Genomic DNA, 27,482 nt, shown 5'->3' on the forward strand with positions numbered 1-27,482 from the left:
TCAGGTCGTTTGTGGAGCTCGTGATCCCGAGGCTCGTTGGTCCGGCGTTGCGTCGTCCCCGTTCGTCATTACGAGCCTGTGTGCTTGTTGTTCAAGTGGTTCTCGGTTCATCGTGTTGGTGCCCGCGTTCGTCCTTGCAAGTCCATGAGCTCGCCGTTCGCGTGGTTCGAGGTTCATGGTGTTAGTGCGATCAGCTCTCATTGTACATGGTTCTCAGTTCGTGTGGTGTGCTCGTGCTCTCGTTGTATTTGAGGTTACGCTTGGTGTGCTCGTGTTTGGTGGTCACCGTCGTCACGGATTCCCATCTCTGTCCCTCTCTATTGCACCACTCTTGTTTGTCTAGCATAGTCGAGACCGGCCTAAGCGTCGTCATTGTAAATGTGTTGTGGCTTTGGGCCTTGTATAAAGAAATTATTTTGGCATATATTGTGGTGTCTAGATCTCAGCTTCTTTTGTTCTTGTCATGTCGGATGTGGAGTCATCTTTTTTTGTGTTCGGAAGCATTCTCGTTGAAGTCCTAGAGTCGGAAGGCCCTCGGTGTTTTGTGTTTGTGTGGGAATTGTCGGCCGTGAACCGACATGGTAGAGGGGCCGAAACTGAACTCGACGAGTATCAAGCTTGCGAAGCCCTAAGATGTAAGCTCCTCCTTTTCTCCTTCTCCCTACTCCGCGACCCCCATGGTCCTGCCCAAACAACACGCACGCAAAACTTTGTGACAACGTAAGCAACAAGGGAGAATAAGGATTCCATCGGAATTGTTTACAAAATCCATAATTACTGAATAAGTTATGCATATATGGAGACAAACTTTATTGTAAATTGGAGATGTGGAAGATAATGTGGTCTTGGCCATATCACATGTATTAGTAGTTTCTAAATCTTTTGGACACAAGGGAAAAGGGAAAGATATACACAGAAAATTATCAATATGCGTCATGCCTTGACATCGTTGCAACATTTTCAAGAAAGGGATCCATTGTGTGAATGGCGACAAATGCTTTACATAATGCGAAATGGGAATTAAGAAATATTGAGGACAACATTTTACAACCTCACTGTCAAGCTTCTGCTTCAAAATGGACACAAGTAGGTGACAGAGTAAACAAGACATTTTTTTCCCAAGTTGCACCGAAATGGTCGGCAGTAGGGATTAAACAACTAAGGAGAGAAGATGGCTCCTTAACAGAAGATCAGTCAGAAATTGTACAAATTGCTACTACTTATTATGCTAAATTATTGTCTGGTCAAGTTGCTACCGAATCTGTTCACACAAGTAGGAAATGTGTGTGGGACAAAATTAAGCCTAAAGTCACAAATGAAATGAAGGTTGCATTACTTAAGCCCTTTGACAGTATGGAAATACATAATGCACTTAGAGCTTTAAGGACTCTTATGTCTTGTCCAGCGGAGGATGGAATTACTCCACATTTTTTCCTCAAATATTGGGAATATATTGGGGAAGACTTAACAAAAGTGTAAAATATCGGATATGATTCTTGTGAAGCAGAAGAGATGTGAGTTATGTGTGTGTATGAGAGAGAGAGAGAGTGAGAGAGACAAGGAGTAAGACACAAAGACTACGCAAGGTAAAAGTATATTAACAAAGGAGAAAAACTAAACACAAGGTGGGAGGAGGGTGCTTTATATAGTCACCCTCTCTCTTCATTAACTACAAGACTCATGGAGCATGGGAATGTGAAAGCTCATAAGTTATGTGTCATAGAATATGATTCTATGACTCATACTAAATGCTAGAATACAAAGAGGTGACATAATGGTGACTCTTGACCGTTGGAGTGTCTATTTGACACTCTCAAGGTGAGTTCACACACTAGACCAAGTTGAGCTTGATTCTCAACACGCCCCCTCAAGCTCAAGTTGGGTTGGTTTCAGACGGTATCCGAAATCCGCTTCGACTCGCGTTCCAGAGTCCGCGTCGACTCGCATTTATGCGGAGTTACGGAATCTGTGCTCCAGCTTGCGTTGTGCGTAGTTGCGAAGTCTATGCTTCGGCTTGCGTCTTTCTTCGCGGCTTTGTTGTGCGGTTGCGTAATCCATGCATTATTGCGTAGTATGCGCGGTTTGCAAAATCCACGCGTTATTGCGTAATGTCTTCAATACTCCCCCTCAAGCTTGGCAGGTCAAGGATTGTCAATCCGAGATCGGTCATGAATTGCCATAGCTTGTCGGCTCCTAAGGCTTTAGTGAAGATGTCGGTCGTTTGAAGATTGATGCTAATGTGTTGTAGGTTGACATTGCCAACTAGAACGCGCTCTTGGATGAAGTGATAGTGCACTTCGATGTGCTTTGTCCGCGCGTGGAACACCGGGTTCCGAGCCAGATAGATACTGCTCATGTTGTCGCAGTAAAGGGAAGTCGGATCCTTCATGGGTATGCCCAGATCCTTGAGTATCCTTTTGAGCCATATGGCTTCCCATGCAGCCACTACCGCGCCCCTGTATTCCGCCTCTGTGCTCGAAAGAGCGACAATTGGTTGCTTTTTGCTGCTCTAGGATATTGCTCTGCTGCCGAGGGAGAAAACAAATCTGGAGGTTGATCTTCTATCGACTTTGTAGCCGGCCCAATCGGCGTCTGTGTACCCCTCGAGTCGTATTGGCATCGGGGTCTTGTAGAGGATGCCGCAATCCATTGTGCCGCTCACGTATCGTAGAACTCGCTTAACGCAATCCAAGTGAGTATCACGTGGTGTTTGCATGAATTGACTAAGGAGACCGACCGGATAACTGAGATCGGGTCGAGTGATCGTGAGGTAGATGAGACTCCCGTTGAGTTGCCGATACTAAGTCGGCTCACACGCTTTGGTGCCGGAGTTCGCATCCAGTTTGAGATTGTGATCGAGCGGGGTTGCCACGGATTTGCACTCAGCCATCCCAAACTTGTATAACAAGTTGAGGATGTAGTGTCGTTGAGAGATCATCATTTCGGCCGGAATCCGAATTACTTCGATGCCGAGGAAGTAGTGGAGCTCCAATGACTAGGTCATCTCCAATGACTAGGTCATCCACATATAAGATGATGACGATCGGACTGGCGGAATCGCTTCCTATGTAGAGGGAGTTGTCTGAGTTTGACTTACGGAAGCCGATTTGATGAAGATATTGTGTTATCTTCGAATGCCAACCACGCGATGCTTTCTTGATGCCATAGAGTGGCTTCTTGAGTCGCGATACAACTTTTGGATGGGTGCTCGAGTTGAAGCCGGGTGGTTGTATCATGTACACCTCCTCTTCCAATTCGCCTTGTAAAAAGGTGTTCTTAACGTCCATTTGATGGAGGTGCCACCCTTTCGCCGCGGCAAGCGCAATTACGGTCTGTACAGTCGTCATCTTTGCCACTGGGGCAAAAGTCTCTTCGTAGTCAACTCCATGCGTTTGTGCGTAGCCTTTCGCTACGAGTCGCGCTTTGTAGCGGTTCACAGAACCACCAGCGTTGTACTTCACTTTGTAAATCCATCTGCATCCGATCGCCTTTTTGTGTGGTGAGGGAACGAGATCCCACGTCTCGTTCTTGCGTAGTGCCTACATCTCCTCGTTCATGGCTTCGATCCATCGCGGATCCTTGGCTGCTTCAGAGAATGTTTCCAGCTCGCGTACTGTTGCCACCTTCATCATAAAGGCATAGATAGTGATATGCCATGTAGTCGTTGTAGCCGAATCGGCTGACCGGATTCTTTTCATGGGTGGAGCGACGGAGCTTTTCATTTGCAAAGATGAGGGCTTTCTTAGCTCTGATTAGTACATCGAAGACGCCTAACTAACTGACGAGTGAGTGAGTCGATTCATCGTCGTCGAAGCAATCGTCTTCGTAGTCCGACATTTTCGCCTGGCCTTGGTCCATCTTCGGGATAGGTCATGATGTGCTTTGATCGCTCAAAGGCTCTTGTGGTCCGCTCAGTTGGGTCGTGATCGGACTTTCTTCGAACATGCGTGTAAGGCAATCTTCATCCTCTATCTCTTGTTCGGCGGATTCCGGGTCGAGCGGAGTCGGAGTCGGAGTCGGAGTTGTCTCTGGTGCATACCAGGATGCGGACTCGTCAAACACGACATCTCGACTTACTCGAGATTTTTGAGTTGAGCGGTTGTAGCACTTGTACCCCTTTTTTTCCAGTGAGTATCCTACGAGGATACATTTCTCCGACTTCGGGTCAACCTTTTGACGTTTCTCGTCGGGGATGTGCACATACGCTATCGCGCCGAATATCTGGGTGTTCGATAAGTCCGGATTCTTTCCGAAGTATTTTTCATGCGGAGTGACCTCGTGCACGCCGGATGTTGTGCATCGGTTCATTAGGTAGACGGCCGTATTTGGAGCTTCAGCCCATTATGACTTCCTGGCATATGCTTCTCGTTCATCATGGCCCGTGCTACTTCGAGGATGTGCCGATTTTTGCGCTCGGCTACTCCGTTTTGTTGCGGAGTGTGTCGACAAGTGAATTCTCGCCGAATTCCTTCCTTTTGGAGATACGTCGTGAAATCATCCGAGAAGTACTCCTTGCCGCCATCCGATCGAAGACAACGTACATGTCGGCCCGTGGCTTTCTCGACTTCATTCTTGAATGTTTGGAAGTGTCCAAACACTTCGCTCTTTTGCCGCATCGGGTAGATCGAAGTGTGCTTGGAGAAGTCGTCGATGAAGAGCACGTAATATCGGCATCCGCCGAATGTAGCCGTCTGCGTCGGTCCCCATACGTCGGAATGGACTACGTCGAGTAGACTTTTGCTCACGTTCCGCTCTTTCGTGAATGGGTGTCGGTGTTGCTTGCCGAATTGGCACGCTTCGCATACACCTTCAATCTCCTTCTCTTTGAATGTCAGGAGTCTGATGAAGACTCCTTTCGATTTCATTGCTTTGAGTTTGTTGAGATTGATGTGGCCGATTCGCTTGTGCCACAGCTCTATGTCGGAGTTGGATTTCATGCCCTTTGCGAACATGGCCGATTTCATCTCGTGTGAGTCGAGAATGAATATTTGGCCCTCTCTTCGTCCGTGTGCGATGAGTCGGCCCTCTTTTTCGATGAAGCAACCGCCTTGATTAAATCGAACTTGCATCCTTTTCTCTACAATTTGGCCGACGGAGACCAAATTCTTCGTAATGGTCGGTACATGCAAGACATTTTTAATGTAATTTTGCTTACCTTCTTTTCCGAACGGAACATTGCCGATGTGCCGAATCGGGTGCGTAGTGTTGTCTCCGGTTTCGACATAGCCGGGTCAGTCTGGCTCTCGAAGTTCTCGGAACCATTCTTGATGCGATGTCATATGGTTCGAGGCACCGGAATAGACGAACCATACATCTTCCGGACCGGAGGCACTAGTTGAGGTAGAGGCTGACATAGAGTTTACTCTATGTTTCATCATGAACATTCTGCCACGGTCGGAGTTTTGCCCATACTTTCCGCTATACTCTTCGTAGTCAGAATTGTGCGCGTAATTCGTGAGTTGTCGGCTTGTGGAAGCCGTTTCACACATCTTCTTTCGGCACTCTTCTTCGTGGTGGCCGAGCTTTCCGCAATATCCGCATTCAGTTGCGTTTTGACGGCTCGGGCCGGAGTGGAACCTCCCCCTTCTTGTGAAGGTTCCTCGTTGGCTTCCGTTTTGCGGCCGAAATTGGGAGTTGTTGTCATAGGTCAAACCTCCTCCGCCTTGTCCTTGGCCGAATCGGCCTCTCGCTCGTCCGCGTCCTCTTCCTCCGTTCGAGTGTGTGTAGAGCATGTGGCCTTCCGACTCGTTGCTCCTTGTACGCACATGGTTTTCTTCGACTAATAGCATTGATTGGAGCTCGAAGAAGGAGGGAGATTTCTCCCTTGCTAGAACGGCGGTTCGCATCGCGCCGAACCGTGGTGCGAGGCCGCTGAGGCATATTTGCACCATCTCATCATCATCTATACTTACGTTTATCGAGCCGAGCGAGTCGCAAAGCTCATTGATCTTCGAGGTGTATGTCGTGATGGACATGCCCCTTTGTTGAATGTTGTTCAACTCTTGGCGGAGTTGAAGCCTTCTTGCGGTTGTGTTTGCCGCGAAAATCTTTCGTAGATTTTCCCATGCCTCCTTCGGCGTCTTGGCTTCGCGAATGTAGCCGAGCATGTGATCATGAACACATGTCACCGAGCAATACATCACACGGCTTGCGGGTTGCTCCCATGTCGCGTATCCGGGAGCCGCTTCGGCGGGTCGGTCTTCGTGCTCTCCTTTGATGTAACTCCAATAGCCTTGTTCGACAAGGTATTGGTGCATCTTGTACTCCCAAGATGCGAAGTTGTTTCGATCCAACTTCTCGGTAGGGAGAGCGCTCCCCATTTGAGTATTCATTATGTCGATTCTTCTTCTTCTTCTTCTTCTCTCTTCGAATGCGAGCTATGTAGCGAAGCTACGATAGCGATGAGCCGGTTCTTCGTCGTCGGCGTAGAGCACAATACACGATCACGATGAGGCGAATGGGCTAGATCGAGCAACCAAATCGCTCTGATACCATGTAAAGAATCGGATATGATTCTTGTGAAGCGGAAGAGATGTGAGTTATGTGTGTGTATGAGAGATAGAGAGAGTGAGAGAGACAAGGAGTAAGACACAAACAATATGCAAGGTAAAAGTATATTAACAAAGGAGAAAAACTAAACACAAGGTGGGAGGAGGGTGCTTTATATATTCACCCTCTCTTCATTAACTACAAGACTCATGGAGCATGGGGAATGTGAAAGCTCATAAGTTATGTGTCATAGAATATGATTCTATGACTCATACTAATGCTAGAATACAAAGAGGTGACATAATGGTGACTCTTGACCGTTGGAGTGTCTATTCACTCTCAAGGTGAGTTCACACACTAGACCAAGTTGAGCTTGATTCTCAACAAAAAGCTTATTAAAGAATTTTTGACACTAGGTACATGCCTCGTAATATGCTAGTTGGCTTGATTGATTTAATACCTAAGGTTGAAGGTATATCATTTGATATTAGAAAATGGAGACCAATAACTTTGCTAAATATAATATATAAATCTTCACGAAAACATTGTCATGAGAGTGCAACCTTTCTTACATGATTTGATTCATATCACCCAAACAAGTTTTTTTTCAAGAAAGAAGTATACTGGATAATTTTTTCATTTTTTGGGAAGCCATTGCTTTGGCTCGTAAGAAAAAAGAGGATTTAGTGATTTTGTTACTAGACTTTGAAAAAGCATATAATCGAGTTGATTGGGAGTTCCTTCAGGGTATAGTGCAAACATTTTGTATGGCTTCAGGTGCATCAATTAATTGGAATAAATCAGTGGGTTTTTTGGTGTCGTCCAATTTCACAACTCCACAATGGAGTCCTCATCCAGATTTCCGATGGATTCCTGTGGTCACTTTAGTTAGATATTTGGGATGTCAAGTAGGTTTGAATATTTCTTCAAAAATTCAGGTTACTTCTTTGCTATTGAAAATTAGGAAAAAATTATTGTTTTGGAGTAAAGCTAAACTATCATTTGCGGGTAGAGTGATAGTCGTTAATCAAGTTTTGTTATCTAGTCTCTGGTATATTATGTCCTGTTGGAGTTTTTCAATATCATGTATGGGACAATTGCAAAGATTGATCCGAAATTATTTGTGGTTTGGTAATGATGGAAGCCATGCCAGGGCAAAAGTCTCTTGGTCCACAATTGTTAAGCCATTGGATCAAGGAGGATTAGGGATTGTAGATCCATTACAACAGTCCAAAGCTTTGATTGCAAATTTGGTGATTCGAGGATTGTTGCCAGGATTAGAACCTTGGAAACAATTGTTGTTTTATGAATTGCAAAAGTTTTGTCCCAAAATTGGTGGAGATTGGAGGCCTAGTTTTAGATGGGCTCTTAGGGAACATAACAGATTGGTTATTGCCACAAATTGGGAAGAGAGATTTGCTCGATGTGTTCTTAATGCATGGAAAGATATTTCTCTTGATTTAGTTAAGACATTGCCAAAAACAGAATTTGAATTTTGTAGACAACCCCTGATTTGGAATTCATGGTTGACTGACTAGAGATCACAGATGTCGGGAATGTGTACTAGACGTGCATGGGCAAGATTACATCGTGGGCCAGCATAGTCTATAGGTGCGTGGACAACATTTCTGTCCAAACCTATAGATCAACAAATGATACTAATTAGTAATATAAGGGGTGGGAAGATAATGTATTCTGCAATACAAAATGCCCTTTTTAATATTCAGATGCAAATTGGATCTTCTACACATAAGTGGATGGGCTTATTTACTCCATTGGATGTTTTAATTGGAGTTAAAGCCTATATTGGGGAACAAGAGTGTATGAGTTTTGATGTGCAAGATTATGGTAGGTTAATCTTTACACCTAAGGAAAATGATCTGTTTAGGTTTTGTTTGTATAAAGAAGTGAGGGTGATTGCAAATGATGGATCAAATAGGGTTTTAGACCCAGATCCTAAAAAGGTGAATTATTTTTGGAGGAATTGGATTATGGAAAGGAGACCAATATCTAGATTAACTTGGAATCCTAGAGAACTATATTGGAAGGTGTGGGTGCAAGATCCATCAAATACATGTCGTTCTTTCAGTATTCTGTGAAGATTGGTAGGAAAATATTAGGTGTTAGATTATGGAAAGAACCAACTGCAAATGTTGTTTGGAGACGAAATGGACTTTTTCCACAACATCTCAAACAATTTTGGAAATGTCTATGGGGTATAAGGATGAGTTAGGAAAATTGTTTGTTTTCGATGGATGTTGGTTTATAATGCTATACCAATTAATAGGTGTGGCAAAAAGGAAATGTAGACAATATGTGTCCTTTTTGTACAGATGTAATAGAGACTGCTAAACATTGTTTGTGGAGTTGTGGTTTTGCTTTGGACATATGGAAACGAATCATAAAATTATTAACTCTAGTATATCCTAGAGTAGTGTATACATGGGGTGTAGTATTATGGGCCACTGGTACATGATAAACCTATGGTATATGAACAGGAGGAGGTTGTAGATGTTATTGTGATGAGACATGGTTGGATGGAAAAAAAATTGATCCCTCTGAATCCACAAATTCAAACTGATAAACCTCAAATATGGCAATTGATAAGTAGTATTACAATTTGGAAGGCTCGATGTTTCAAGGTGTTTCAAAATGTGACTGAAAGACCTGCCCAAATAATTTCGAGAATTTGGATAGAGATTGTGCATAATCTCAAAGGGTTTTTTGATAGTATAAAAGGTAATACGCATAAAGCGGAGCTTAAGTGTTTGGAGTTTCATGCCATTTGGGACATAGGTATATTTTATAGACGATGTTTTGATAAGGTGGACTGGTTCTACTCAACACCAAAGTATTTATTTAAACCGATGGTTAGAATTTAGAAAAACATAGGCCCTTGGTGGTATATCTTGTATGTTTAACCTTATGGTGTTTTCTAATACTAATGTGGTATCTTTTTTGGGAAAAGAAAGACCTAGCCTACGATGAGGATCAGACTTGGTTATTACGAGTTCTAAAAACCTAGACATTCATAGGCAAAAAACTTTACAATAATATTATTTAACAACCTTGATATTTGTTTTTTTCAAAATAAAAATAATTCATTAGTAGAATTCTGCATACATGACGAAATGAGTAGAGTTACAATGATTGGAGTTTCATGCCACATGGGACAAAATCATTTTTATACAGGGGTTTTGACAAGGTGTAGTAGTTTTACTCCTCACCGAAGTATTTATGGAAACCATTAGTTAGAATTTAACCTTGATAAGAAAACAAGGGGATTACATATACGTATGTATTTCATGTACAACCTTTTATAGATAATCTAGGCTACACGCAATATTATGAGATGTTGCCTCCTCATACATACTAATGCATGATCACCAATTGGCATGCTTGCATGAATGCTAACTAGCGGTGATAAATAGCGGTGAATTAGAACGCATGAATATTTCTAGTCATGCTATATACATAGGTGCTCTAGTTATGATGAGTCATCCTCGTTCAACATCAATCTTTAGGCTAGACTAAAAATATTACAAGATGTTGTCTCTTTATACATGCTAATGCATGATTGGCAAATGGCATGCATGCATGAATGCCAAGTGGCGATTATAAATGGAGGTGGATAGCATGCACATGTCTAGTCATGCTATATACGTAGGTGTTCTAGTCATTCGTGAGCTATCTTGGTTCAACATCAATCTTTGGCATAATCTAGTAAGTGTATACACTTGCATTCTCTCTTATTTACCTTTTCTTTTCTTCAATCTCGTTCTTGGCCTTGATCATTTGAAATGGAATTCTCTCTTTTTCTTATTGGGAGTTTTATCAAGCTTTTTAAGGTTGCAATGGAATTCGTCCACAAAGCAAGAGTATGTCTCTTGTCTTTGAACTTTATTGTCTATTTCCAACCAAAATTATGGCATTAGAGTAAGAAATCAAAAGACTTATTGGGGGATTACTATAACTAAGTGTGGAGGATGCACGGCAACGTGACGAACTATTGAAACAAGTATTTTTTTCAAGAAGTCATGGGTTTAAATCTTTACCATGATTATAACATTTTTTATATATGTTAATGACAAGTAGTACAATGTGATAACCAACAATTTGAGTAATGTTTTGAACGACAACAAATATTAAGCTCAAGGATTGAATAAACTTATGCATATATGGTAACCCACCCTTCCTAACATCCAATTGAGGATAACTCAATTACATTGAAGTAACCCAAGACAAATGGGAGCTTTTATTTGTCTCCAAATTAAGTCATATGTCCAAGTTGTGACATCAAATGGGACAATTGTATTTCCAAGTATCTACCAAAAACTAATTATCATTCTAATTCATCACATTTGGCTTGAAATTCATCAACTTGTGCGTATCTGTTTCATTTGTTGTGCATGTAACAATTGAATGTTGTCTATGTGAAGCTCATCCATTGGAATCAATTTCTCTTGCCACATGCATTAGAGCTACTTTATGTCATAATGTCGTACTTTTACAGAGACATGGGGAGAACACATAGTCAACAAGTAACCAATTAAACACTTTACTATGAGTAATTTCTACATACCGATATGCAAATCAATATGATTGAAATAATGACATAATATCTTTGATTACGCACGGGCACATGCATGCATGCATCCACATACAAAAGATTTTTTCAGGGTAGCTTCGTATTTACTACTTTTGTTTTTAGTGAAAAAGAGAAGAAAAACGTGGTGATAAAGTGTTTTTTAGATCACTTTAGCCCGCCTATGTGTGTGAAGGATACTTGAATGTGTTGAAAGTTTCCTTTTAAAGTTACACTTACTAGATCAATAGAGAAACACCAATGGGAGGGATGTGGTTTAGTAATTTCTTCTTATTCAAAAACGATCTTCCGTATCCCTACATTTAGTGCCTTTGTATTTTAATCGGCACTTTACATCTCTTATTGATTTTACAACTAGTCGTATCATGTTATTCTTACCATTTCCTTAGCACATAGGACAATGAAGCATTTAACAAGCCAAAGCTCGAAGGATCTTAGATATCGATATAGTCGTCATTACTAACATACCAAATCTTGATTGTATAACCATTCAATTAGTGGATGTACATGGAATACTCAACAGCCTAAATTATAATTTATAACCAGGAGCACGTGCATTTATTCTCCACAATCTCATACACCTAAATGGAAATGATAAAAATGAACAATCAAATAAATCATGTACTTCATATCACTTTGAGAAGAAAGAGTAGTAGGGAAAATATAATCTTTCTAATGTTTCCAAGTAATTAGATTACTTAATTTTTTGGTAGTGAAACTTCACCTTCATCCAAAACCTTAGCGTGAGCAACCTAACCTAATACATTTATTGTTGATGACGTGCATCTTTGAACATAAAAGAATGATTACTTGTCATTCTTATTCTTACTAAAAGCCTTAAAGTAAGAATGTGAAACATGGAAGGATATATAAAGAAGTTTGAGAATGCACATTCAGAAGATGATGAAAAGAAGAAAATGTATGCTTATTGATCTCATGACCTTAGAAGAAGTAATTCAATTTCGTGCTTAAATGCGAGTGAGAGTGAGAGTAAAGTGGCTATGTAATTGGACCCTACATTGAAGTGGATGAACAAGCTACAATGATGCAAGTAGGGTGTGGAAAATCTCCATGGGTAAATCAAAACTCTCCATGTATATTATGTCGTGATGCATTGTTAAGGTTGGGATCATACGACTTCAAGCACGTTACAAAAATAAAAACTAGGCATTTACATTGTTTGTATACAAGAGAAATTAATGCCATACATAATTAAACTCATAAAGAGATGTGGTGATAGTTGAAGAACCATATAGCATTGTCAATCATAGTTGTCTTTTTCCATTTTCCTTGCTCACAAGTAGACACATTACCTTTTTTTAATGTGCACATTTTTTATCCCCCTATTATTAGAGGAGAATGCAGAGCTTCGATCACGATGGGTGCACGACTTTGATTAGAAAATGTTAATGCGTTGAATTGCGACATTTGTAGCCATTAAATAGTGGCAAAGAGAAAATGCGACACTTACTTAATTGATCGAATTTCCTTGCCCACGTAAATAGATTTGATTAGCCTCAACATGCCAAGCAAGATGTTAAACCCACAACTTTTGGGACCATTATTTCTCCACCATTTGAACATGGATTTCCTTTCAAGCTATGCCTCATCATCATCATCATGTCTATGACTTTTTTGTCAATGCACCATAGTTACCATCATCATCAAACTCAATCACAATTTCAAAGTCCTTTATTAGGACCATTAAAACTGTGCCAAATCAACATGGATTTTGTACGAGCACTTACTACGAACTTGCACTAACAAGCTATGTAATGTTTGAGCAAATACTACAATGTACAAACATTGTTGCCAAACTATATGGTTAGCATTATCTTCATTAGGGACGAAGTTGATGCTATTAGCAATGTTGGGCTTCGACCAACTCCCATCTCATGCTTAAACAAGAGCGTGCTTGGCAAGGGTGGGGCAAAGAGACAACTCCTCATCTAAACTAGCACCTACTACGATGGCCTCCCTATCTCAACGCGATGAATGCAATGCGTAATATCCAACTTCGACACGCGAGGGAGACAAATCAACATGGCCGAGGTGAGGAGTGAAGATATATACACATACAAGAGCCAGAAAGAAACAGATACAAATATGCATAGACATGTAGGAGCAAATACATACGCAGAAACAAATACACATACTACATACGTAGATAGGAGCAAGTGCATATAAATATATACATGTAACATACACATACACATACACAAGCAAGTGCAAGATACAAATACAAATACACATACACATAAACATAAACATAAACATATGCATAGACATACAAGAGCAAGTATTGATGCACATATATATACATATACACATGCATACACATACAAGAGCAAGTATAGATGCACATACATAATGCATGTACATATACATAATACATATACATATACATATACATATACATATACATATACATATACATATACATATACATATACATATACATATACATATACATATACATATACATATACATATACATAATACATATACATAATACATATACATAATACATATACATATATGTACATAAAACATGCATACACATACAAGAGCAAGTATAGATGCACATACATAATGCATGTACATATACATAATACATAATACATAATACATATACATATACATATACATATACATATACATATACATATACATATACATATACATATACATATACATAATACATAATACATAATACATAATACATAATACATAATACATAATACATAATACATAATACATAATACATATACAATGTACATAAAACAGAGTAGTCAGTTAAAACTCTGTGGGTGTGGATTGATACTCGAGAGCCATGGCTATAGATTAACAATTTGTTCTGTAGAGACAGAGAGAAGCCGACGGAGAGAGAGAGACAGAGAGACAGAGAGAGAAGGAGAGAAGGAGAGGCACAGACAGAGAGATAGAGAATCTGTGGACTTTCCAAGACAAGCGCTTGTCGTTCTAGGGTTTTGCAGAGGCAGTGAGACAGGGCAAGGGCAAAGGCAAGGGCAAAGGCAAGGGCAAAGGCAAAGGGAAAGGGAAAGATACAGACACGAGTGGTCTTTCTACTTGCTTCCAGGATACACAGAACAAGAGGAGAGGGAGTCAGAGATCCATGGAAGAAAATCTGACTGATCAAATTGCTTCGAGGAAAGAGATCGTCGAGTCTCAAGTTGTACGCCCTGGACTTCTCATCAAAAGGTACGACATATTCTCCCCTCTCTAGTGACTTCGTTGTTCCCTTCGTATCTGGAAAGTTCCATCCTTCCCTTTCTTTGTTTCGCAATGTTTTCCAGGCTCCCAAATGGTTCTGACAGTGGAACACAGGAAAAATGGTTTTTCCTTTTGCTGTTCCATTCAAATTATCTTCTTCATCATCTTGTGTTTGGATTCTCCCTCTTCCATGACTTGTTCTTTTTACTGGATTATTCATTGCTTCCATTTTATTCTTCTTATTTTTCTTTGTTTTCAAAGGGGGGAAGTATCCCCTTCCTTCTTATTCTCATTTCCTTTCTAGTTTCCTTTGTGTCTTCCTGGAAAGGATTCAATCTATTTCTGGAGCTTTTTTCATGGTTGGATCTCGTCCATTTTCTGATTGGAAGAGAGAGGAAAAGTGAAACTCCGCCCTTTTCTATGCAGAGAATTAGCTTGAGCTATCAACAGCATACATTGAAGCAGCTTGGATACTCATTATCATCGCCTACACCTGATTTTGGTCTTCAAACCATTGTGAACAATCTTGATGGAAGAGAGGTATCTAGAGGATTATATGGAGGCGATAGTAAACACAGACATTCTATACGAAGTGCTGAGCCGGGTAGATGGAGTAACCCTAGCCACAGCAGCTTGTGCGAGTTCCCCTTTCCACTCAGTTTCAAACAATGAAAAGATATGGGAAAGAATATGTTACCGAAAATGGTCTTCTACAAAAGATCCCGAAGTTAACGCTTTGATCTCATCTTTGGGAGGTTTCCGACGATTCTATGGTGAATGTTTTCCACTCATTGTGAGTAAACATCCCTTTGTCTTTGATGCATCTGATGTTACCTTGAAAGATGAAGAGGATTGGTTTGACGATGAGCAAGACATGATCGAAGAGCTATCCAACACTTCGCTCGATGATTTTGTATCAATCATTGATGTAGTGTTTCGAGGGAAACCTGTTGCCTTCAGGGTTTTGCATGGTATACCAGGTGCAAGTGATCTCCATGGTTGGTTCTCTTCTTGCCCTTTTAGGATTGATTTACTGAACTGTGATGGTGGTAATGAAGATGGCATTATGATAAGCGAGGATCTGCCAGAAGTGGTCTCAATTGAGAGAGAAAGGAAAGATGGTCGATTGTGGAAGGGTATATGGGAAGACATTGAAGTAAGTTGGATTGTGATCAATAAAAGGACTAAGCAGATGGCTAATTTCGCTAGTCCTAGACCCCTTACTGGACAAAGGCATTGGCCTAGTGATAATGAGTTCTCCCTAAGGTTTGGTTCTATTCTTCCCGCTCACGAGTGGTTGTCACCAAAAGTTGTTCAGTGTGATGTGATTCTCAAATGCAAATTGTTGTGTGATTTTGGCCAATCAAATACAAAGTCGAAGAGCTCTTTAGTGATCAATGAACTAAGTATGCAACTAGAGGATATGGCAGGAGCTCACCTTAATGGTCGCCATAGCCTTTTGGCACTAAAATCAGCTCTTAATTGCCACAAAAGTAGCAATCATCAGAAAGTCCTTAAATCTTATGGACAATATATTCGAGCTCAATCAGAGTTAAAGGAAGAAAAACTGAAAAACGAAGGGTCGGTTGATACCATTTGCATCATTTGTGCAATAATTTTATGCATATCCTTCCTCTTTTTCTCTCTAGTTTGATTGGGTCATTATTACTATTAAACCTACCATTTGTTTTGTTTTTCTTTTTTTAGCGCTCCATAAAGGTACATAGATAGTCATACCAACTATACCTACTCCCTTGGAGTAGTGCAAACTGCACATGTTCATGAGCAAACTTGTGCTTGTACAAATGCTTAACTGAGCCTTTGGTTTATATAAGGTAACCAGTGTCTCTATCAAAGTTGTTGTCAGAAAAACAGTCTTTTTATTTGATTCTGATCCTCGATGAATTGAGCTATGTTCGTTCAATCAAACTCCACTACAAATTTTTATAATTTTATTTGGGAAAGAGAACTTGGCCAATGAGAATGCTTTACTGAAACAATGTTATGTTCTCCAAAGCTCACATGCTAAAATAACCATCTTTTCTGACATAAAAGGGGTTCAGATCCTGTTAATAATAATGTCTCAAAAAGAATTTAAAAGAGTTTTGCAGGGAATGGGAAAGTTTCATGTGTCTAATGTTACATTAAAGTTTATTCTTTCTTTTGTAAGTCAAGCACATGGATCCTAATCCTGGAGCATTGAAGTTAGTCTTTCTGCAGCTGGAAGTACCTTCCTGTGTAGAGGCTAGAATGGTCACTGTGATTTTGGTGTGAAAATGCAACCCTTTCTTATCTTGTATTGAAATGAAGCATTTAAAGTTAGCACCTTTTCTGCAATGTTCATAAGATTGTAACTGCATTTTCTCCTTCCGATTGGCATCTTTTGCATCGGCAAATCACGTCCATCAATAAGCAATAATGGGAACTCCAAATAGCCAGACAGTTTTTCTGCACATGCAGATTCGATGGTTCGAAATGGTTGTAAGAGCTCTTTAAAGGAAATTCCTGCCTTTCTAGAATACTACATGTTTCTCTTTAATTTTCTGCATTTTCCCAGAACGAAGGTATACTTCAAACAAATTGTTCTCTTGCAAAATATTACATTGTGATGTCTCATCATTTTCGGAAGTACAAAGATATTTGCTTCAAACAAATCGTTTTCTTGTAAACTATAAGTCACTGAGTTTTTTGGTAGCATCCATGCTAGCAGGCTGCAGCCCAATCCACCCTTGTCTTGTTTTGGTTGTTTCCAAAATCATCCTCTTCTTCATTCTCTCTCTCTCTCTCTCTTTCTCAAAGCTCTCTGTAAGTTCACTCTTGCCATCCTTTTCTATAGCCCGTTGGAAAGCTCTTTCAGAGACCTTTCTAAAGAATGTTCATTTACTGAATTCCGTTACCGTGTCGAGAAGTTATGAGCATTTTCATCCGCAACCAATTTTGCCCCACAGTTCCTCAAACGCAAGGTAGATTTTGAAGCCCTAAATCGAGTGAAAGGTACATTCTCTCTCCTTCCCTCTCTATCTCTCTCTTCCCGTAGGGTTTGCCGCAAAGTTCGGGGGTATGAAAATTGGACACGATGAGGCGGGATGTAAGTGAGATGAAAAATGTATGTACAATGAAGTCATGGGCGATGTATGTGGTGGGGATGTGTTATCAAACTCATCTAATATGCATGTGATGCATCAAGAGAAGAATATAGAAAGTATAGATGTCCGAGAATTGAAAGAACGTGAACGACGATCAAAGAACATTGTCGTCTGTGGGTTAAAGAAGAGAGTATGGAAACACCCGCATCCCTTGGAAAGGCCATTGGTAAATTTTTTAGCATGCATTATGGGATGTCAAATGTGAATGTATATGGGGCACACCGAGTTGGGAAACATGGTGTTACTTGCTCCGGAGAAAGGCCTATTGTATGCACAATGACAGATGATACAAAGCGGCAGATCATACTAAAAAATAGTTGGGTATACCTCAAAGGTACGCAATGCTTTGTGAGTGAAGATCGTACTATCTCACAACAAAATGCTCACCGTAAAACATATGAAGAAAGATTGAAAAATAAGGTTAAGGATGTGCCTAAAGATGGAAATGTAGGCAAATATGGAGACGTGATCTATGAGACTAACCCACGCCTTTTACGACTATGCTTTTGGAATTGCAATGGATATTCATGGAATGCAGGATTTGGTATAGAGGAGTTCATCGATGACTTAGATATCACACTTCTTGTTGAAACATGGGAGCATGATACTCAAAGGATTCAAGGTTTAGGAAACTATAATGTACACTCTTTGATATGGAAGAAAAATCTAAGACAAAGAAGAGGACAAGGAGGGGTGACATGTTTGATTAAGAAGGAAATCAAGAAATATGTGTTAATCATAAAAAATGATGAACATAAATGCTACATATGGCTCAAAATAGAAACACCTAATATTAGATTTACCCACTTTTGTAGTTGGATGTTACATTCCTCATGAAGATTCTAACTTTTATGCTTGTTTGGATAAAGATCAACCTTTTGCCAATCTAGAGGATGATATTGCTTATTTCAAATCCAAAGGGGAAGTTATTGTCTTTTGTGACATGAATGCTCATACAAGAAGTTTCCAACTTGATTCACAAGAATCTTTCATGCCACATATCTCAAGGATGCAAGAGGATATGCAAATGTATATCCACTCTTGTAACGATGAAAAAGATCGAGACCAATTTGGGAAGTTACTCTACAAATGTGCAATAGTATCGGATTGCTTATTGCAAATATCTCCCCTTACCCTACTTCGTTTGGTTCCACCACTCAGTCACGACTTAAGACATGAATGGTGGTATTTCCTTATGGCCCAACACTAATGGTTTTACACGTAGAAAACACAACGGAAATATTGTGATTGACTATGTGCTACTTTTCGAAGGTATTTTGGATCGTATACATAAATTCTCACTTGGTGAATGGACACCGGAATCCGATCATAGGCCTTTATGTATTGATCTCAAATGTATGCATAGGTTTGATTGTGAGAAGGCTATTGAAGATAATAAACAACCGCACTTGAGCATGAACCTTAAGCGAGCACCCATGTATTCCAAGATGGTTGAGGATATGTTACAAATGACAAAGATACAACATGGTGCCACACTAGAATGCAAATGGGAAGCTTTCAAGAAAGTCATTCTCTCATGTACAAACAAATGTTTTTCGACCAACCGCACATCTTGGAAATGCACCAAGAAACCTAGGAAAAAATGGTTTGATAAAGAATGTCGTGAAGCTCGAAAGTGCCTTATGGTTTTGGATGTAGTTAAGGATAAAGAGAATTACCAAAAGCATTTGCATGAGTATAAAAGGCTTATTCAAAGAAAGAGAAGAATATGGGAAGTTACTCAACAATTTATCCAAACGCAAGAGAAAGCACATGCATGTGCTAAATTTTGGGGAAATCTAAAGGGAAAACGTGTTGAGAGTATGGTGACTTAACTCTTCACGACTTGTCTATGCATTGTAAGAATTTATATGAGTTATCTCTTGCCGGAAAGATGATGTGTTATGGTTCTCTTTTACATATGCCTCCCTTCTTTACAATTGAAGATATATGCATAGGACTTAAGAAATTGGTCTCTCGAAAGGCAAGCGATCTTCAATGTATAAAGACTGAAATGCTCAAATGGACGGGAAAGGAAGCACATATATGGATAAGCGATATGTTTAATGATGCATTGCAACATGGTATGTCGTATGATTGGACTACAAATTGGATCAAACCTTTACATAAAGGTGGAGATATAAATAATGTAAACAACTATCGAACCATCATGGTTGACTCATTAATGGCAAAACTATTTGGATGTATAATGGAATCAAAGATAAGTGTATGGGCTAAAAAAAATGGTAAGAGAGCTTATGGACAAACTAGCTTTCGGAAACACCCGTCGAGTATTAATGGAGGAAAGTCGCCTTAGAGGTAAAGGTTTATATTGTTGCTTTGTAGACTTCAAGAAAGCTTTTGATATGGTACCTCGTGAGCATCTTTGGAGGCGAATGGAAGAACTTGAGGTGCCAAGTGAATATGTGCTTGCAATTTCCCGAATTTATGAGAAGGTTACATGTTGTGTGTGCATGAGAGATAAACTTTCAGATTTTTTCAAAAGCACTATTGGTGTTAAGCAAGGATGCCCACTCTCAACAATGAGCCACTTGAATGTGTGGAAAGCTTCAAATATCTTGGCCTTCAAGTTCCTTCAAATCATAGATGGAATGAATGTGCTACACGCCGCTTAGAGGCGGGTAAACGAGCATACTATGCATTTGAGAACACATGCAATCTTGGAGATATCAAGTGTTGGGTCCTCAAGAAATATCTTTTCGACACTTTGGTGACATCGGTTCTTCTCTATGGGGTGGAAGTATGGGGCGATAGCATCCCTAAATCTATGTGGAAAGAGTTTGAAAATGTCCAAAAACATTTTCTTACAAAGTTTCTACAAGTTAAGAAACAAACGCCCTATACCCTCCTCCTCCTTAAGACAAGATCGCTTCCCATTGAGATCATGGCAATGGAAAGGGTTGTTGAATACATGCTTAAGGTTCAAAAAAGTACCTCACGTCAACTTCCTAGAATTGCATGGGAAGCAAGCAAAAAGATCCAAAAGACGCATAAAAGCAAAATTTTGTGTTCCGATTGGATGCAAGATATAGAAAAATGGTTTGGTAGATGGGATGCGAGACACTTACTTCATGATGCATCATTAGATTCCTCTGTAAATGAGGCCTTTTTGCAACACCAATGTATCATGACATGGGACAAATGTGGAGACTCACGCTTCACACATTATACTACACATTTTGCACCTAACTACAAAACCATATTATTTGCAGAATGGGAAAATCGTACACATCGATACATGTTAGAGCCCATACCGTTATCTACCATTCAAACCATTGCTTCCATGCGACTTAGCTCAGATGCATTGCGATGTGAAACAGGGCGTTAGGGCACAAGTGATGAGAGTGGTCGATTATGCACACTTTGCCCTGAACAAGTTCGCAAGTCTGAGTATCACACTTTGATACAATCCTCTGGCTTTGATCATATTCGACCATGCTTTCCACATCTCTTCAGTCGAGCCCAATCCTTGCATGAATTCCTCTCACAACCACAATGTGCACTCTTGATTGCAACATTCATTGGTAAAGTTCTTGAACATCAAGAGTCACTACTCACTTTCATACGTAGCACGTGAAATGTAATATTTTTGGTCTCATAGGTCATATTTGACCTCCGAAGACGATAATATAATCTATCTATCTATCTCTGTATAAGTACACAATTATATGTACGTAAAGTCCAACCTGACCACAATTCTTAGTCTCCTCTACCTATCTATCCTATGTAGGGAGAGGGACATCCTCCTTAACCGCAAGAAAACCTGAATATGCATTTGCGAAAATTATCCCCACATGCTCTAACATCAAGAAATCCCACACATGCATACCTTTAAACTTCCTCATATAGGCTTTTATCCCTTTTCTACTATTAACATGAAAACATTACGCATATTCCAATTATGTTGCACTCCCCAATATCGTAAAAATTGGAACCATATCTCCATCTCGTCCTTTGGATAATTTTGAACATATTGAGAAAAAAACCATTGTTGAGGCCTGAAATAACAACAGGTTGAAACTTGCCAAACATCCGATAAGTACTTGTACCATACTATAGGACTCTCTCTCCCTCGTATACTAAGAAATATAAAAAACATGACCATGAGATAATGGTATGCATGTGGATGTGTGACAACCACACCCCAACACAAGTGGCACCCAAGAGATACTACAAATTAGCGAACGTCCCAACACTTTATTATCAAATGCATTTTTTTATGCATTACGTAATCAAGACATTGCATTTTTTATCACATTGCATCAAGAACCATATCTTTTGATGCTTTGTCCTTGCATCAACTTTAAGATACGTAATCAAGACATGTATATAATTAGTGTTCCCATAAGCAAATCACATATACGATAACAAACCACATTTTTATGGAGGTGTAACTCTCCCTTTGTGCTCAAGGGAGAAAATACTTCATTGGTGACTCATCTAAGAATCCTCGATATTATTGATCACATCAAACAGGATTGGAGTAAAAGTATCATGGTTTATGTCGTCACCGAACTATATACAGCAGATATAAGCACATTAATAGAAAGAATGAGATTCGTAGATGGGCATCTCGCAATTTTTACTCCTGGCTCAGGATAACAACAATGTTACAGCCATTAAACAAATGTAGAAAAGCATTATTATGTGTATCACAAATAGAATGACAGAGGCCCCTGTTTTTCATAATGGCAATGCCTTATACGACAAGGAAATGGAGAAAGAGAAATGCCTTGAACATCAACCGAGGAAAACTAAAAGAATTAGCAAGAAATGTTGCAGCACAAATAATCATGGGGCATGTAAATGGATGTCAGAAACAATCCAAGAACAAAATGAGCAAAATCATAGTTTTAAGTATATCAAAACAATATACAACAAGACTCCCTTCAGTATAGTTGTCCTCAAAATCAACTTGCAAGCTCGATTTTCCTTTTAGGTTTGCGCTTCCTCCATCCCTTGAATCAGCAAAGAGACATTCAGTTTGGGATAAAATTAAATAAGTGACCAATTTGTATACATTACATGTAGCACAGTAACTTACAAAAATAAGGTAGTAGACAAACGTGATAATTGCCAACACCACAAACACAATTTGGAATACATTATATCTGCATTTGAAAGATGTTATAAATCAGAGCGATCCACAGATGTCTATTCCATGTTTAGAGTTAAGAGAAGTTCGATTACTAACCTAAACAAGTACTTAATGCCTCTTAAAGATTCCAAAGTATGTCCAAATATATCTTGAACTGCTGTTGCCTCAGCATAAACACCAAAAGCAGTTGCAGAGAATTGGATAACGCTGCAATTCACAATGACCAGGCACAAAATATTGGCACGCCAATTATAAGTTTAAATTTTGTAGATGTATAGGAGGATGCATTTAAGTAAAGTAAATACCTTATCGATGAAAGTAAAATAAGGCCAACATTAAAAAGGAAAGAATTCATCAATGTTCCTCCCCACCTGCAGAAATTGGGTGAAAATTCAATTAGTTGAATATACCTCAATATGCCAAAAAGGAAATACACCACAGAGAAATAATAGTAGGCAACATATGTATGCATGCAAAAAACAGCACTCCCCATTGTATCTATGTTTTGACCAGCCTTGCAATGGTGCATGTAAATTATAAGGGAAGTTGGGGTCTTACTTCATTGGATGAATTGTGATGAAGATGAGTCGCATTCCAAGTTGCATCTCACCAGCCATGACAGCCAAGAGAAGATACAAGCAGAAGAAAGCAAAAGCTGCTGTTCCTAAAAGTCCTGTTACAAATGAATCATAAATCAGCTTATAGAGCTACATACATGGACATCAGTGATATTACAGAATTGGGCATGCTTTATTGTGAAAAAAACATTACATCTCACTTGCTTTCACCAGATATTTTGATGAATAAAATAGTTTTCCAAACTGCTAATTTTTTTAAGTCAGAAAACACTGTTTGGTAAAAGAAACTGTACATTTTCATCCCTTAAAAATTTATCCACTTTCTTGCGCGAGTTCGACCTACATTTTTCCTTTAGAGAAAATCATGTCACCCTACCTCTTAAACTTAATTCTTGAGAAAAATATATATATTTCTTACTTGGCCATCCTTTATTAACATCACTATACCAAGGCATTAATTGAAATGTATTCCATAAATATTTATATATATGCAAAAGTTTCTTTTCTTGAATCTTAAATTGTTTTTGCCATATTACTTTTCTATCTATCTCTGATAAACAGCCAATATATGACTCATCTTACTAATGTTCATTAAATATAACAGGTTATGGCCAAGTCTCTCCCACGGAAATGAGTCTCTTAACCACATATTGTAAAGAATCTAGTGAATACACCCTTCAAATCAAGGATTCTCCATATGCACGACTTTTCTTTCGAAAGTACAGGAAACATATTATTCCAAACACTATCCAACTTCGTAAAGTTATTCAGAATCTAGTTCTAATATCCCTCAAATCAATGATTACATTCAATTAGATGATGGACAGAGAGATGAGGCATATATGATATTACCCCAAACATTATCCAACTTGATAAAAACGTCATTCAAAAAAGCTGATACCGGAGGTTCAATAAGCATGTAGAGTATGATATGAGCCACCCAGGCCACAGATACACACAATCTGCAAAGTTTGACCCAGCTCTGAAGTTTAGCAATAAAACTACCGTACACAGATTGAAACATTTTGGAAACCGTAATTCGCATGAGAATAGCACAAAATCCTGGCTTAAAATTATGAGATGTAAGTTTATTTACTTACCCTATGATTCCAAGAATTAAATTTGACAAATACCCTAAGACTGTCATAGCCCATGAAGAATCTGCCTGGAGCATAAATAACAGAGAAGAAAAAACACTACTTAGATCTATGAAGAGTTTAATACTTACGTCAAAATAAGCTCTCTTTAACCAAGTGAAATTACTCATTACTTGCTCTCCTTGAGGATAAACCTCCTCCAAAGATTTCACATCATCCTCAAGATCCAGAAGCTCCTGTATCAAAATATAATCACTTTGGTTGTCAGCATTGCATCAGCAAACAAGTTACATGAAACACAAACAATGAATGCAAATGGAATGTTAAGACATTTCATTGGTTGTGGCAGCTTGTAGAAAATTAACTGAAGCATTGCAACAATTCAACAACACGAGGAATTAGATAAGAGGCACAAAAACTACATGGACATTGCCCTTTTACAGGGGCATTATATTTACTGAAGCATTGCAACAATTCAACAACACGAGGAATTAGATAAGAGGCACAAAAACAACATGGACATTGCCCTTTTCAGGGGCATTATATTTACTGAAGCATTGCAACAATTCAACAACACGAGGAATTAGATAAGAGGCACAAAAACTACATGGACATTGCCCTTTTACAGGGGCATTATATTTTTCATCCTTGTATGCTTGCCTACTCTACTATATAGAGAAATTTTATAAAAAGGCTCCAGATTAAAAAATACATAGAGACTAACGAAACCTTATCGCTTTCAAAACGTTGAAGATACAGACAAATGAAAAAAGTGCCTTCAAAATCTTCCTAGTTTGCAACTGACCTTCTGAATTGTTTTCACATTCTTCCTCCATTTACGACCTTTCTTGCCATCTTTTTCTTCCCGATGAAGGGCTTGCGCTGCTTCTTTAATCTCCTTTGCACGTTTACCCAATTCTGTTGCCTCCTATAAACACAATTATTCACTTCAACATTGACCCAAGTAATCTGTGCATAGCCATGAAAGTCAGAATGACTAGAAGGAAATATTAATGTGCATGTATGTCTCAAGAGCAGATAGGCAGCTATAAACTTGCATCTCTCTATTCAGACAGCATGTTCAAATATTTGCATTATAAACCAGACCTTGATGTATTGAGCTCGAGTTATGGTCGCTTTAGGGCGCCGAATAAAGCTAAATATCATGCTCAGAGGTAGGCAAGCTATTCCTACACCGCCAAAAATCTGCCACATTCATACAGAATTTTATTATGCCAATACATCTATGTCATACGCTGCATGGAATTCAACAAATATGATAAACCGTTTCATTATAACATACAGAAAAGAGAATTGATCCAACAATCGTCATCAATGCCACGACGTATTCTGGAAAGGTGGTTGTAAATGTCCATGTAGCTTCAGCATTTGGGGTAGAATATGAGTAACACTGTCACAAATGGCCAAAAAAGTTAATGAAATTTCACAAAATATCATTTTTTAGGGAACTATTTTAAGCCATATACATGAGCCTAAACTTGATAAAGAAAAGATCAAAAGAATATTGGATGTAGACAGTAAAAGAAGCTCACAGATATTTTATCAGTAGCTGTGGACCCAAGGCATGGATGTGAGAGCGAAAGGGATGAAAAATCAGTAGTAAATGACGTAGTTGTTGACGAAAGATGCTGAACAGTAAAATCAACCTTCCCAATAAGACCTGGCATCCAAACAAAATTGATACATTGGATTCCTTCCACAAAGTAGTCAATGCAAAGCAAAAGCACAATCACAAAATAGTCCTCCCATAACTGTATTTAAAAACAAAGAAATATACACTCTTATTATTTGCACCAGGGATAGTGGTTTTCTCATTCACATGCCTTTAATTTAATGTGAAACCATGTAGGCTTATCGAAAACTCTCACCATATAAGATGCCCAAAACAAGTCCCACCACAACCGCTGTCACAGCAACCCAAATTAACGCACCAAAAGCTCTTCGGATTGCAGACCTACACACAATATCAGAATTTACAAAGGCTGAGTTTCTAGGCCATAGGTACTTTAGTTGCATTCAAACTCCCACTAGAAAACTTACTTATCTTGATCTCCTTCATAGTAGAAGATTGTGAAGGGGATAATAAAGAAAACAAGTATGGCATCAAGTATATATATTGCCAACCATAGTTGCTTCATAGGCAAGGTCAGATTGCAAGCCCCATTATATATAGAGCTTTGGCAAGCATGTTGATTTGCAATATCAGCTGGAAGCATCAAGATTGAAATCTCAGCAATTGAGAGGCCGAGTATGACAATAATCTTTGGAAAATATGCTTGGTTGGAATCATCAGGATGTTGATAGTTGATGAGGAGGTATGTGTTAAAGATAAGGGTTAAAAAGCAAACGACAATGACTATTATAAGCAGCACCAGATTGAAGTCTCCCATGGAGCAAAAGCTTGGCTTACTCTTTCTTTCTTTCTTTCTTTAATGTGGATTTCTCTCTTTCTGCCTCACTTTCTTCAAGGTGAGGTAAAGAAGACACAAAGATTGATAGCAAAAAGGGAACCAATCAGCGCATAAAGAAATATTTGTTATCTTCAAAAATGTAGACCCTAAAATGCAACTTTAAATGAAAAATAGAAGTCTTAAACTGCAGCCAAAAAAAATGCAAGCTATAGCCTGTAACCATGGCTGAAAACTGCACATCCTAACCTTCAACGTTGGCTAAAAAAAGTATACCCTAAAATGCGTCTTCTGCTAAAATACTGCAACTTTTGGCTGAAAAACGTAAAGTCTAATCTGCAATCGTTGCAATCTCGGCTAAAGATTTCAAACCCTAATCGTCAACTTTGGCAGAAGAACATAGGCCCTAATCTGCAACCACGGCACTAAAACATTACCGGAAAAAACTCTAAATCTGAAAATTAGGCTCAAAAATGCAACCATAATCTGCAACATTTCCTAGAGTAACAGAAACTTCTGCCAGAAATTAAATGTAGACCCTAACCTGCAACTAACGAAACTGTATGTGAAGAAATGTAAAACCCAAACCTGAAAAAGAGGGGATTTCCGAATCACAGAATTCTAGCGGTCTTCACGATCAAAGCAACAGATCCATCCTTGGCTGACGACGCATCATAACAGCGAGAGAGTCAAGCATGGCGCAATCAGCAGCAGCGATTGGGAGAATCCTTTGTACTGCTTCTCACCTCTTTCTTCTGCTAATTTCTCCACAGCCAAATTTATA

General features: G+C 39.2%; 2 protein-coding genes across 3 annotated transcripts; one reads left to right on the forward strand and one right to left on the reverse strand.

Moving 5' to 3' along the window:
- The first annotated feature begins 14,858 nt into the window (after positions 1 to 14,858).
- On the forward strand, positions 14,859 to 16,217 carry LOC147860564 (putative F-box protein At2g36090). Its single transcript, XM_087324924.1, has one exon. It carries the CDS (start codon positions 14,859 to 14,861, stop codon positions 15,981 to 15,983), a length of 1,125 nt encoding a protein of 374 aa, XP_087181050.1. The 3' UTR covers positions 15,984 to 16,217.
- A 6,025-nt stretch (positions 16,218 to 22,242) lies between these two features.
- On the reverse strand, positions 22,243 to 27,438 carry LOC147860565 (LIMR family protein Os06g0128200-like). Of its 2 annotated transcripts, none has more exons than XM_087324707.1 (15): positions 27,287 to 27,438; positions 26,331 to 26,752; positions 26,159 to 26,244; positions 25,823 to 25,950; positions 25,573 to 25,680; positions 25,377 to 25,475; positions 25,075 to 25,197; positions 24,443 to 24,505; positions 24,273 to 24,337; positions 24,025 to 24,134; positions 23,153 to 23,267; positions 22,900 to 22,965; positions 22,691 to 22,801; positions 22,541 to 22,607; positions 22,243 to 22,454 (listed from the first exon to the last, which is right to left on the reverse strand). In XM_087324707.1, exons 2-15 carry the CDS (start codon positions 26,678 to 26,680, stop codon positions 22,407 to 22,409), a joined length of 1,539 nt encoding a protein of 512 aa, XP_087180833.1. In that variant the 5' UTR covers positions 26,681 to 26,752; positions 27,287 to 27,438; the 3' UTR covers positions 22,243 to 22,406. The 2 variants fall into 2 exon arrangements, with proteins under 2 accessions (XP_087180833.1, XP_087180834.1); XM_087324708.1 differs by having other exon boundaries at positions 26,331 to 26,748; positions 27,287 to 27,428.
- Between the last annotated feature and the right edge of the window lie 44 nt (positions 27,439 to 27,482).

The sequence above is a fragment of the Azolla caroliniana genome, unplaced genomic scaffold (assembly GCF_043228905.1).
Source record: "Azolla caroliniana isolate FFs.n. ecotype wild unplaced genomic scaffold, voAzoCaro1.0.p SCAF_9, whole genome shotgun sequence".
Lineage (NCBI taxonomy): Eukaryota > Viridiplantae > Streptophyta > Polypodiopsida > Salviniales > Salviniaceae > Azolla > Azolla caroliniana.